The 12,405-nt window shown below is 40.3% G+C and overlaps 1 protein-coding gene across 2 annotated transcripts in view; it reads left to right on the top strand.

Moving 5' to 3' along the window:
- The window catches only part of roraa (RAR-related orphan receptor A, paralog a), a 294,410-nt gene that overhangs the window by 197,846 nt on the left and 84,159 nt on the right, over positions 1–12,405 (top strand). The window contains exon 2 of one of the 2 annotated variants that reach the window (XM_079603258.1): positions 11,107–11,136. The exons of the other annotated variant lie outside the window; for it this stretch is intronic. Within the exon in view, the coding sequence (XP_079459384.1) occupies positions 11,107–11,136 (30 nt within the window). The remainder of the gene's footprint in view (positions 1–11,106; positions 11,137–12,405) is intronic. 2 annotated transcript variants of the gene reach the window in all.

Genomic DNA, 12,405 nt, shown 5'->3' with positions numbered 1-12,405 from the left:
CCACCACTTTTTAAAACATTAACACCCATGATGGTCACTTTTGCGATTGTTGTATGTGCAAGCAAATTTACTTCAGTAAGTGCAAAATAAATATATTTTCTTTGTTAATTTGTGTTAAAATTAAGTCTGTTACAGTAGATGTTGACGAATATTGTCATTCTAAATTGTTTAATGGAGGAGATTTGTGTTGGTCATTGGCGGTCTGCCTCATTGGCCCCCCACGTCACATACTTCCTAATAAGTGCAGGATATTGAAGCATTAAGCCTGAACCCCGTTGGCTGGAAAGTGACTTCTCTGATCGACTCTCTTCTGTAACAAGAGCCACTTTGATCTTCACAGCACACTGGGAAGAGTGCTGGCTGGGCTCTCAGGTTTTAATTATGAAAAACATGAAAGATACATGCGGAACTAAGTGCCAGCCACAGCCGCGGCCGCATACAGTACCCGTCTCGCAAACATCTTGAGAGATCCTCCGATATTTCCTCCCTTCTCCTGGACAAGGGTATATACAGTAATTCTGTGACATTAATTAGAGGATTGACAGACATGTAATTCAGCTAATAGGGGGCTTTATTACCTGAGAGGTTTGCCGGGGCAATTAGCTTTATTGGCCGGTGCAGGATGTAGACAAAGTGGACTCCCTGGTCTTCCTCCCGGCCTCACCATTACAGTTTCCTCAATTCAATGAGCTGAGACCAGCACACCGTATAGTCCGATGTCCCTGTGGATAGCGGGAAGTGTGTTCCCTACACCACTTTACTCAAATACACACGCCAGACTGGAGGTTGTTTCTGACTGGTATTATAAGGAATGTTTAATTCATCTGCACTCAAGCCCGCTATCTTAAAAGTCTTTCTGCTTTACCAGTGGAAAGGTGTCTGAGAGATGAGGGGTGGGAAAAGAAAAACATTCAAGTGAAATGCTCAGGGAGGGCGAGCGTGGTAGACGTGGCCTTTAGATGTGGTTGGCCTTGGAAAGTACGACGACCCACACTACTCAAGACGACGTTAGCTGCCTCAGATTTCACACACTCAGTGACTGGCGAGATGAAAGAGAAGATATGTAAGTGCTTCAGCTGCAATCCACACTGCCACGTTCAGAAGTTGATACATCTGCTGTGCTTTTTTGCTTTTTGCATTGACATTTTGAGATGAATCAACAGCAAGCTCAAAGACCCGGGAAAGTCTGGATTGGAATCTCTCGTCGTGTTCATTATGAGTCATAAAGTCCGGGCCTTGCAGACGTCTCAAGAACCAATTGCTGCTTAGCCAGTATGTGGATGCAATTGCAGATCATGTGACGTCTTGTTGTGGTTTCTCTGCAAGGACAGTTTGTTCTGACAGACATAATTTCCACTAAATCAGTGAGAGCTACTGCTGATTTGTAAACCTATCCATATATAAATAATGACCATAATGGTAAGCTGCAACAAAAAGTTTGATCATCTAGATCAGTGGTTCCCAAACTGGGGTATGTGAGGTGACAGAGGGGGAAAAAAGTTTTGCCGTTCATTTAATTCTTCCTCACCTTAAAATAACATTAAAACCAGGCATGTATTTCTGACAGGCAAAATACTGCATCTAGTGTAAAAACAGAAACAATGTAGTGCCATAAAAGGTCAAATGCATGGCATCCAATCAAATTGCCTCATCTTTTTGTAGTCAAAACTGACTGCATCCACACAAGCAGCATGCATATGATAGGTTGCGTCCAGATTATACTGCCTTAGCAAATTGCGCTGTATTATTGCCGTTCTCGACAATGTACTGTACCTTTGTAAAAGTGGGGATTTAGCACTTACTAGCATGCATTGAGATCTATTTAAAACTCAAACTCTCTTTGATACAGACACATACCCTGTGTGAGTTCTTGTTTTTAATATTGATCATATATAATACAAGCAACAATGCAATTTTCCCAGAATATCCACACAATTTGAAATATGACACTGATTTTATACAATAGATCAACAAACAAAAAGGTAATACTAAGCGACGCGCATTTTAACCACAGTAGTGTCAGTATTGTTTGCTCTTTTTTGCAACAAAATAATAGTTCCAATGAAAGCCACAGAAGAACTGTTGTTTGTCACAGCTGTGTTTCTGTGGTGAACAAATCTGCTGCTTTGAACGAATGGGGAGAGCCAATGATTCAATGACTCACTCATTCAAACAGTGACCCGCCGTCACCTACTTAGTGGGTTTAGTTTAATATTTAAAGTATTACTTCGTTTTTACCATTATTTCACATAGGTGTGACTGCAGTATAAGTGGAAGCGAAGGGGTACGAGGAAGGATGTTAAATACCTCAGGGGGTACGCTACTCTAAAAAGTTTGGGAACCACTGATCTAGATTATTCATTAGTGGTGTTTGCAAAGTCAAGCATTACTATTGCACTGTAAAAAGTGATCAGTTGACTTACTTAAAAAAAAAAGAAAGGAAAGGAAAGGAAATGGAAAGCCGTTGCCTTAAAATCATAAAGTAACTAAACTTTTTACAGTGTCCTGTCTATACTTAGGGTTTAAACTAATTGTACATATTAAATATGACTGATAACTCTAATTATGTGCCATTACTCTCCAAAGCAACCACATTTACTTAAAAACTTACTCCGTTGTTATCTCACTGCATAACTAAAGACAATTTGCTTATTTTTTTATGAAAAGAGAAGACTGGCTTTGTTCCAACTTTATGACAAAAGTTACATCTTGATTACTCGAGCTCCCATATGGTGAGCTATGTCTAGTATGCTAGACGAATGGGCATCTGAAATTGCTCTTGGCTCTCAGATATGTATGTCTTCATATATATGTATGGTTGTTAAGTCAGCCTCATAGAACAGTAAGAGTGTGAAGTCTGGTTAGAAAGACATAAAACTCAAATTCCTTAGCTGAACCACAGACCACAACACTGATTTTCTCTCTCTCTCACACACACACACACACACACACTGAAAGATTAGTTCTTCTCTTGTGTCCGCAATTGGTTAATGCAGCAGCAATCTCTGCCCGAGGAGATGACTTTGGTTTAATTAAATGAATTTATTTATCTATTTATTTAACATTTTGTACACTCCCTGTCCTGGCCTTCACCCGAGGGCAAATTTAGCTTCTCACCATAAAGTAAACATATCTGAGCATAATGCAAGCGCTACATGGAATATAATTCTTAGCATGGGAAATATTAGTGAAGGAAAAATATCCAAACATGTCAGCATAGACTCAGCATAATTTGTTTTTATGAACATGGCTAAACCGACGACTTCAGTGGGACGCTCTGTGTCACTGGGGTCCAGTCAAATATTTTACAGGGTGGTCTTGTTGAATGCTGGGAGCTGTGTTTATGATGGTGGGTTCAGGTTTCATGGGGAGCTCAGCTGGGGATCATGCACAGATTATTAAGGAATGGGAATCCTGGAGTGTGGGAGAGGACGGGGCCCTCCATCCTCCCGAGTCATGTCTCCTAGCTGATCATCTGAATGAGTGAAAGACGCCAACAAAAGCTGCGTTCATGTTGTAAGTGTGGGGATTGAGAAATTGTACAATTATTGACTATCAGGTAGGACTCCCAATTTAATCTGTTCACACAACAGCTAAAAAAGTCAGTTCTCTTTTAGCATAGCCATTGTCCTATTAACTGGTGCAGTTTTTCAATATGCCTTCTTAAGCGATCTGGTGTTCTTGTAGCCTACTACCTCATCATCAATCGCCAAAGTCTGGTTCCAATACTCAAGAACGCAAATACAGAGAACACATAAAAGAACCCGGATGTGTTCTTGATATCGAGAATGCATTGAGTGCAGATAATAATCAAACTCATTTACACAGATACTCATGTAAAATAAAAATATATCAAATAATAACAGTAATATAAGTACATCTATGTTTTATTTATTGTGCATTGGATTCCTAATATGTGCTGAATGGTCAGTTGAGCAACAAGATCGCAGCACATTTCAGTTCTCACAAAGATGCGATCTGTGTCTTAGTGTCCTTTCGAGTTTGTTCTTTCAAGTTAGCCTGGCAAGAGGACGCAAGTCAGTTCTTTGAATTCTTAACATTGAGAAACAGCCTAGTTGTACACTCCTGTTTCTTTCACATAACCCAGCTGTTTCAAACTCACTCTCAAAATTTGGTTGTGAGTCCTGAAAGTTTTAGGTCAGGGGTTTTCAATTGGCCCTTGGGGTCCACTTTCCTGCTGAGTTTTGCTCCAACCCTAATCAAACACACCTGAACAAGCTAATCATGGTATTCACGATTACTACAGTGGAAAGCTATAGGCAGGTGAGTTTGATTAAGCTTGGAGCTAAAGTGTGCAGGTAATCGGACGTAGAGGGCCAGATTTGAGAAAACCCCTGTTTTAGTGTTTGTTGTTTTAGTTTTAGTGAGTTCATTTATAGAATACCGATGTCACTCTGGTTTATGTCTGAACTGTGTGTGAATGTTTTTAACCGTATTTTGCTACTGTGTGAACGTAGCCAGGTAGAGATGTCCGAAGGGACCTTGTCTGCAATGGTGTGTAGCCGCAGTCGACCACAAGCAAATGTAGAGTCAGCGTTCTAAGGAATAACTATGTATTATCTGTATTTCCTTCCAATCAGCTGATTACTGTATCCTCACGTGCGCACCACTAACGACTCCTGCGTCTGGGTCCGTAATGGTTCTGCTGCGTTGTGGGAACGATTTACCGTAATCATAGTTTGTTTAAGTACTCGGCTGAATGAGCTTCTGTTGTGCTGCATCTTAGCAATAACAATGGCGCTTATCGTCCGGACTCCCTGCGGTACAATTAAAATTCCGTTGGAGTCTCCAATCTGCCTGCCAGCCATGCCTGCTGTTCATGTGCCCTTACTGGGTCTACGTCAATCCCCTTTTGCTGCTATGTATTATTCACAAGCTACCAGACAATATTAGGGATTTACCTGGAGACTCCTGAGCTTGAGAATGCAGTGAAGTTCGGGATGTCCAGCTTCATGAATTCTAAACTGACCTGTGTCTCTGACCTTTAGATCAGTGGTTTTAGTGGTGACATGTCTGTTCTGATCAAAACATTGCTAAATGCAACTGGGTTTGGGTTTAATCCTTAATCTCGTCCTGAAGCAAAACCAGTTGAGAAGCACTGCTCCAGAAATGCTCCTCTACTTGTTAACTGTGGTCTTCAATTTTATGTGATTTGTCTCCGCAACAAACTTCTGCTTGGTTTCTCGTCATGTTCTCCTTTTCAACGTGACACTACTACAATGTAATTTCTACGTCCTCTAAAACTAATTTGGATGTAAATCTGCTATTTGTGGAGATGTCAGATGGCGAATTGTTCAGTGGGAACCTGTGGAGCCAGCCACGGCGGCTTGATTTTAGTTAAAACCAATTAGAAATGACCAGAAATAACAGCGCCTGGAGATGAAGTCATTTTTCTCTTGAACCTCCCTGGAGAGTGCAAGGCCTCTCTACGGAGTTCCTTAAGTGTTTTAGAATATTAGGAGTGGAGATGATGAAAATCGTCAAGCTTTTTTAATCATTGCATTTTGCATTTGAAAGTTTATGAAGTATAATAAGGCTAAGTGTGTCAGTGCAAAACGGGTAAGAGAATGACTTTGACGAAACAAAACTTGGATGACATCCGTCCTCTTTTCTGATTAAATAACACTACTTATGATTGAGAAGGTGATCCGTCATAAGAAAATACACGTTATGTACAATGTAATAGCATGTGTACTTGAAGGATATAAAAAAACTGCTTAACTTGTATGGATCATTGGATCATCACAGTTCTTGCAAAAGCATTCTTGGTTTTCATAATATGGGTTAGGTGGAGATGAGATCAGTGTTTGTTTGGCAAAATTGGTTATTTAAAGATCTTCACTTTACAATTACCGTTAACCTCAGAGTCAGTTTCACTCCATAGAACCCCAATGATAAAGATCTCAAAAATTCAATAATAATAACAACACATAGTAAACCACAGTATGATAACTATTTGATTATCTAAGAAAGGTAATGCTTTCCATACAGTGCATAGTATGTTTAGACAAGACTTTGTTGTACATTTTTAAGCTAGGCAGTATAATCTGCTAAAGAATTATGCGAAACAAAAGTGTTTTCTATCATTTAGATGACAGTATGAATGATTCATGAAAGGTTATTGTCAGAGGGAGGATGGGTGTAATCTTGTCACTTAATGATGTTGTACCTCAAACAGAAGTGGATGAAAATCTATCCAAACAGATTTGAGGTTGTCACAAATTCCTTTTAGCATTTGTCTATGCCATGACTAGTTTCTTGACTCATAACTTGTAGAATTAAAAAAATGCTCTTTTACTGTAAGATGTTAATAGACACTAGTCCATCCAGACCCCATTTTTGTAACAACCAAACCTGAGGGTCCACTCCTCATTTTATAGCGTTTTCCATTAACATTTAGAATTATGCGCAGAATTGAACAAATAAGCCTAAACAGATCATAGAAACCATTAGGTCTCTACAATCTACTGTTGCTTACCATGCTTTTGGGAAACGCAGCCATGTTCAATAAGCTGAGTTTGTGCCCTTTTGTTTAGCGCAGTGGTTCTCAACTCCAGGCCTGGGAACCTACCGCTCTTCTTTATTTAACACGCCTGATTCAGGTCATCAGCTTGTTAGGAAAGAGCTCAATGAACTGAACTGAGTCAGATAAGGGAGACAAAATATGCACAGCAATGTGTAGAGGACTGACAGGAAGCAAAGTGGGAGAGAGAAAGGGGGACAGGATCGGGAAAGGTACCCAAGCCGAGACTCGAACTTGAAGCGCAACCACTCTACATATTAAAGTGCTGTCCATGAGGCTATTGTCTCTGATGTCTTTCTTATTGTCAGCGGAAAGCCCACTCTTCGATTTTATTGCAGAATTATGTTGTTGCAGAAAAGTCCAAGAACTTTTCTTGTCTTGAAATGCCTACCAAAAAAGAAAGGGCCTTTTTTATTGTTATAATACAAATTACGTTCAGTCCAGGGCCATTTTGTGTAATTCTAGCATACCTAAAACCAGAGTCTATTCTTCCAATATATCACAATTGCGTTGGGGTCCACCTACCCTCAAGCAAGCCACCCATCTTTATCTTTGTCATCATCCCCTACTCAGCTGTTACTTTTCCAGAGGTGTCTATACCAGCCTTGTCCTTGTATGGCTGAGAGAGCCACTGTCCTCCTCCCTCGCCGGTCTCCATAGACTGAACAGTGAATGAGGATAAGTGTGAAGCAGCAGTCAATGAATCAAGCAGTCTGACCGGCAGCAGCCGGGGGGGGAGAGAGAGCGTTGAGCGGGCCCCCCCACGGGACTGGCCTCGCATTAGGAACTTCCTCGCCTGTGTGTTTCTGCCACAGGTTAAATGGATCGTTCCCATTAGCTCGGTGAGGGGACAGCTCCATTACGTCAAGGAGACTCTAACTTTGAATGTCACGGAGTGCCGAACCCTAGCGCAGCGCGTCAAGCACCCTGCCGGAGAGGCCTCGCTGACAATAACCATCCATGATAATCATTTGCTGTCAGGTGCTAAGGAAGCTGGAATTATGATGCACAGCCTGCCCGACAGACCAAGACACAGAGCGCTCTTTAGTCCTGCTGGTTGGGTGGTGAAAGAAGCTTCTTGCTCACACATCTCGGGTCTAAAAATTTAATTTGGACCCTGCACACATCCTTTATGTTCTGATATGAGACTGCTTTCACTATGTTTCTTATCGGTTTACACTGGGATTTGGATAAGGAATAAAGACCCTGCCTTGTGCAGGTCTGAGACCCTTTTTTTTTTCTTAAACATGAGCATGACACGGTTTCACCAGGAGAAGCTGTCCCAGATCAGCGTGATACTGTCACCGTGTTTTTCCCATCTGCAATACAGACGGCTTTACCTGGCAAGGAATGTGGACTGCTTGGCCTTCTGTGGCAGATGTGCTAAAGGTTAACTTCAAACAGTCATCAGTGTGCTCGGCATATGGAATCTACAAGAGGAAGAAAGCAATGAATTATGGCCGTGGACATGCTTAGAATATTTTCCAGGAAATACCATGAACATTCTTATCAACACTGTTTGTCCCTGACAGTTTTTATGAACAGTAATATATTATGATTGTGAAATTCTGTTTTTATAGTTAAAAATGACATGGGTTACATAAGTCTTTTTTGAATGGTTTAATAATAAATAACTGTATGCACACAAAATAATGTCTAGATTATATCAGTTTTGTAGGACTTTTTGGATGACATTTTGATTGGCTGATGCAAACAGTGGAAATTATCATGAGTAAGTCTTTAACCTTTCATGTCCACAATTTTTTTTATGTCAGAGCCAGTGTTACATCTGAAACCATTGTTTTGTGTGCATGTACTATGGGGATGGCACAATATGTTTTGGAAAATCATGTTGCATCTGTCATTGTTTTATCATCCATTCATCCGTTTTTTCCCCTCTATCCGCCATTTCCGACATCCATTCTCCTTATCTGTTTATCCATCCATCCATCCATCCATCCATCCATCCATCCATCCATCCATCCATCCATCCATCCATCCATCCATCCATCGTTCTAACATTCTATCTATCTTTATATTGCTCTATTGTTCTCTTTCTATCATTCTGTCGTTCTATTTTTAGCGTTACAATGTTCTATATCATTCTATCCATCCATCCACCCTTCTAACATTCTATATATCTTTGTATCGCTCTATTGTTCTCTTTCTTACGTTCTGTCATTCTCTTTTTAGCGCTACAATGTTCTATATCATTCTATCTATCTGTCTATCTCTCGTATCTTTTGTTTACTGTCCTCCAGTAGAATTTCTGAATTTCACAGCACTTTGTGACCGCAATCATGATGCTGTCCTTTGAAGAAGGCCGGACAAGCTTTTTCCATCTGTCAAGGATGGATTCACCTCCAAACCGACCCATCACCCCATCTTCCAGTGGAGTAGACATAACCTGGCAGGCTTCACTGGTGTCAGGGCCTAGACCCAGACCCCCTCCAGCTCCAAACTCTGTTCACCCATTGGTTCCCTGGCCCCTTCCCCTTGCACCCTCCAATCATAGCCCTCCCAATGACACCTAGAGGAGGAAGTGGGCTCTCTCCCCACCCCTCCCCTCTCTCTCCTAGCAACAGGCCATTTTTCTGACCGAGCCTAGCGTCCTCTTTTTGACAGTAATGATTTCCGAGCAAGTACATTTTTTTGTGTTAAGATTGGTTTTCATATCTGTAAGTGACATTGACAGAATAGCTGTTGTGGTTTGGGAAGGATCAGAGACAGATAGCTGATAGTTCTACAGAATAAGGATGGGTATCGCATGGAGAGAGAGGGAGAGATAGAGAGGGAGGACAAGGCAGGAATGAGTGATAGTGACAGAAGTTGGATCAAAGACTGACGGTGTCCTCACAGTCTTCTTAGCAAAGTTCATGAGGTATCTGATAACTACAGAGCGCAACCTGTTTTGTTTCATGCTGTATGATAGAATGCATGGTGATAGAATATATGTTTGTTTCCCCTCAGTGTTGTGTGGTTTTGGGGTTATTCCCCAGGTATGCTTTTGCAAGCACGTTCACAAAGCAATCTCTGAAAGGCTTAATGTCTATTTAGGCATTATTTTAGGCTCCTGTTGTAAGTAATGCAACTTTTCTAAAACCTTTATAACCGTATCTCTTTTGTGGAGTACATATCAATGACCCTTAAATTTTCCAGCCAGAGTTTTAACCATGACAGTTACTGGACAATTATTTCATTTGTAAAAAATCAAGAGCTCGCCTGGAAAGAAACTGGTCCAAAATCACATTGATTGGATAAATGGCTTATTCCCTTGGACCCTCCCTTTTATTTCACACCATTAGACTAGAAATGTCTCCTTAAAGGGATAGTTCTCTAAAAAATTAAATAAAAAAAATCATAATTTACTCACCCTCATATCGTTCCAAACCTGTCTGACTTTCTTCAGTGGATCACAAAAGATGACATTTTTCATAAATACTGGTCACATTTTTTCTGTGCAGTTACAATTAGTGGGTTTGGAACAATATGAGGATGAGTATTGAAGGATTGAAGTGGTTGAATTATGCCTTTAATATTTTCAGTTACACTGGCTCCTAGAATGAGACCTTTGTGTTTAGCACAATGTTACTATTGGCCACAGCTTGACGTCATATTTTGGTAATTGCCATTTACCCCCATGCTGAGTGCTTTGTGATTGGATTGCAGGTGTAAGTTACAAGAGGAATATAGCTTGTTTGTTTCTTTGTGTAATGTTGTTGTTGGACAATGTGCTTCCAGCGATAGCATTGTTGATCTGTGAAGCTTTACAGGAGTGCCTCAAGTTTCGCTTCTGGGTCCTTTCTGTGTTTTTGCTGGCGTGTCCTCAGGTGCATCTGTGAGCACGTGTGCCTGCTCATTTGCTTTACCGTCTTTGACTTGTATTCCCCCTTCCCTCAAAAAAACATCTGAAGCATCGTTATCGCCGGCCAGAGCTCTTTTTATTTTCTGTGGAATTACTGAATCATGTCAGCTCGACGTCCCTTGAGTTTCAAATGCAAGCTGTAGAAAAATTAGCCATTGCTTCCGCATGACAAGTGGGATCTATTAGTCTGCTGTAGCCCATAGAGCATGAGCACGCTCGGTCCACATGGGACCCTCTGTTTCAGCAACATACACACACATCCATCCGTGCCTCTGTGGCATTAGTCATGCTTTAAGGTCAGACATAGAGATGCACCCGGTGCTTCTGGGCTATACCAACAGACATGAACATATTCACAGATCTGTTTAGCATTCTGTATGTGATTTCCTGTTAATTTCCATTGCGTGGAGGTCAACTGTGACAGCAAGGCAACTGCCTGGTCCGTGTGACGGCAACATACTGACCTGCCTGACCTTGCTTAGACTCAGCCTGTGGCAGTGCTAGGAAGCATTAACACAGTCAAAGCTAGCTTTTGGCTCTCGGTCAATGTCACGGCTTACAGCATCTCCGTTCCAATATGCTGTCAGCTTTCTCTGTAATTTACATTGCTTTCAGCTGTACACAACTGTATGTTTGCACACTGTTTATTTGAAATCATGAAAAAAAAGTAATATATATATATTTTTATCTTTTGCAGGTATTTCAGTAACAAAGAAGACACACACTTGTAAGTAATTATTTTTATTTTTATTAAATGTTTATTAATTTTAATTAAATTATTTTAATGTTAAGATTTACCTCATTTTTATATTATTGGCCATTTTCATTTGATTACTCTTTTTTTTTATTGCATTTTTGAAGACTATATAAATATAAGTTTTATTTAGTTGTGTTTTTCTTCTCCAGGTGCTTGTGTGTGTGTTTGTGTGTGTGGTCAGCAATATTGGTGCTGTTTCTAAGGCTATTTCTCAGTTATATTTTCACTGTAAAAAAAAAACTTGTCTGCTATTATTCATTTAAGATAACTGAATCTCTCGGAATCATGTGATTTGTTTTTTTTTTTTTTTTTTTTTTTACTGAAGTAGAAGGTGCTATATTATCTACTCTGCTTGCTCTGTGAAAACAACGATGCAGTTTGTGCGTGACCTTCGCGAGTGAGGTTAAAGACGTTCGTTTTGATAAGTCTCTGAGAGAGATATGGATCAGCTCTGGAGGGAAGACTGTAGAATCTCTGACAGGTTGCATACGTGACCTTTTGGGACTCGGTGCATTAGATTAAGTATATCGGTGACTTGATCTTCATTTCAAGTTTTGTTGAGGTTGCAGTTCGGTTCAATTTCACACCTGAGCTTCTGAAGAAATGTTAAAAGCTGAATATTTGAATACATTTCTTCAGTGCTGAGGAAGCTACTTTAAAACTGTAGCTTGTCAAGCTACTCATAATTTAAAATAGTTAAACTTGTCAAGCTTACAATAATGTCGCATTTTGTCACACCAACTGCTACTTTTCAAGTATTTGTTACTGGAAAATCAACACTATTTTGAAAACAATTGACCTAGATTCACTACTGAAAACAGTAGTTAAGCTATTGTCATTAGCTTTGCTAGCTAGTTAGCATTGACCAATTCCTGAGAGGCTGTATTTGTTTTGCATTCTAGTCAGCTGTAAATCTAGCTAATGAAAGCTCATCTTGTCATTTTTTATAAAAATACTTCAATCCTTTCATCTGTCTACGTTCACTTGACTTGTTGAAAGGCTGTAGAAATATCCAGTTGTAGCTGTCTTCTCCATTCATCCAGCACAAAGGTGGATCTTTCATCCTTTCTTCCAGGGCCCTACTGCTATCTTAATTACGGTGCTGATCACTTCTCCTTAACAGAAGGAAGTGAAATCAAAGAAACGTTTCAAGTGAGAGGGTTCAAAGCCACGGACCGGACTTCACTATTTAATCTCAATGAAAGAAATGCTAATGACGCGTGTCAGAGAGAGCGAGAG

This window comes from Phoxinus phoxinus (genome assembly GCF_949152265.1).
Source record: "Phoxinus phoxinus genome assembly, chromosome: 25".
NCBI classification, from domain to species: Eukaryota; Metazoa; Chordata; class Actinopteri; order Cypriniformes; family Leuciscidae; genus Phoxinus; species Phoxinus phoxinus.
The sequence above is the reverse complement of the archived record's forward strand: the minus strand, read 5'-3'. Positions and strand labels throughout refer to the sequence as shown.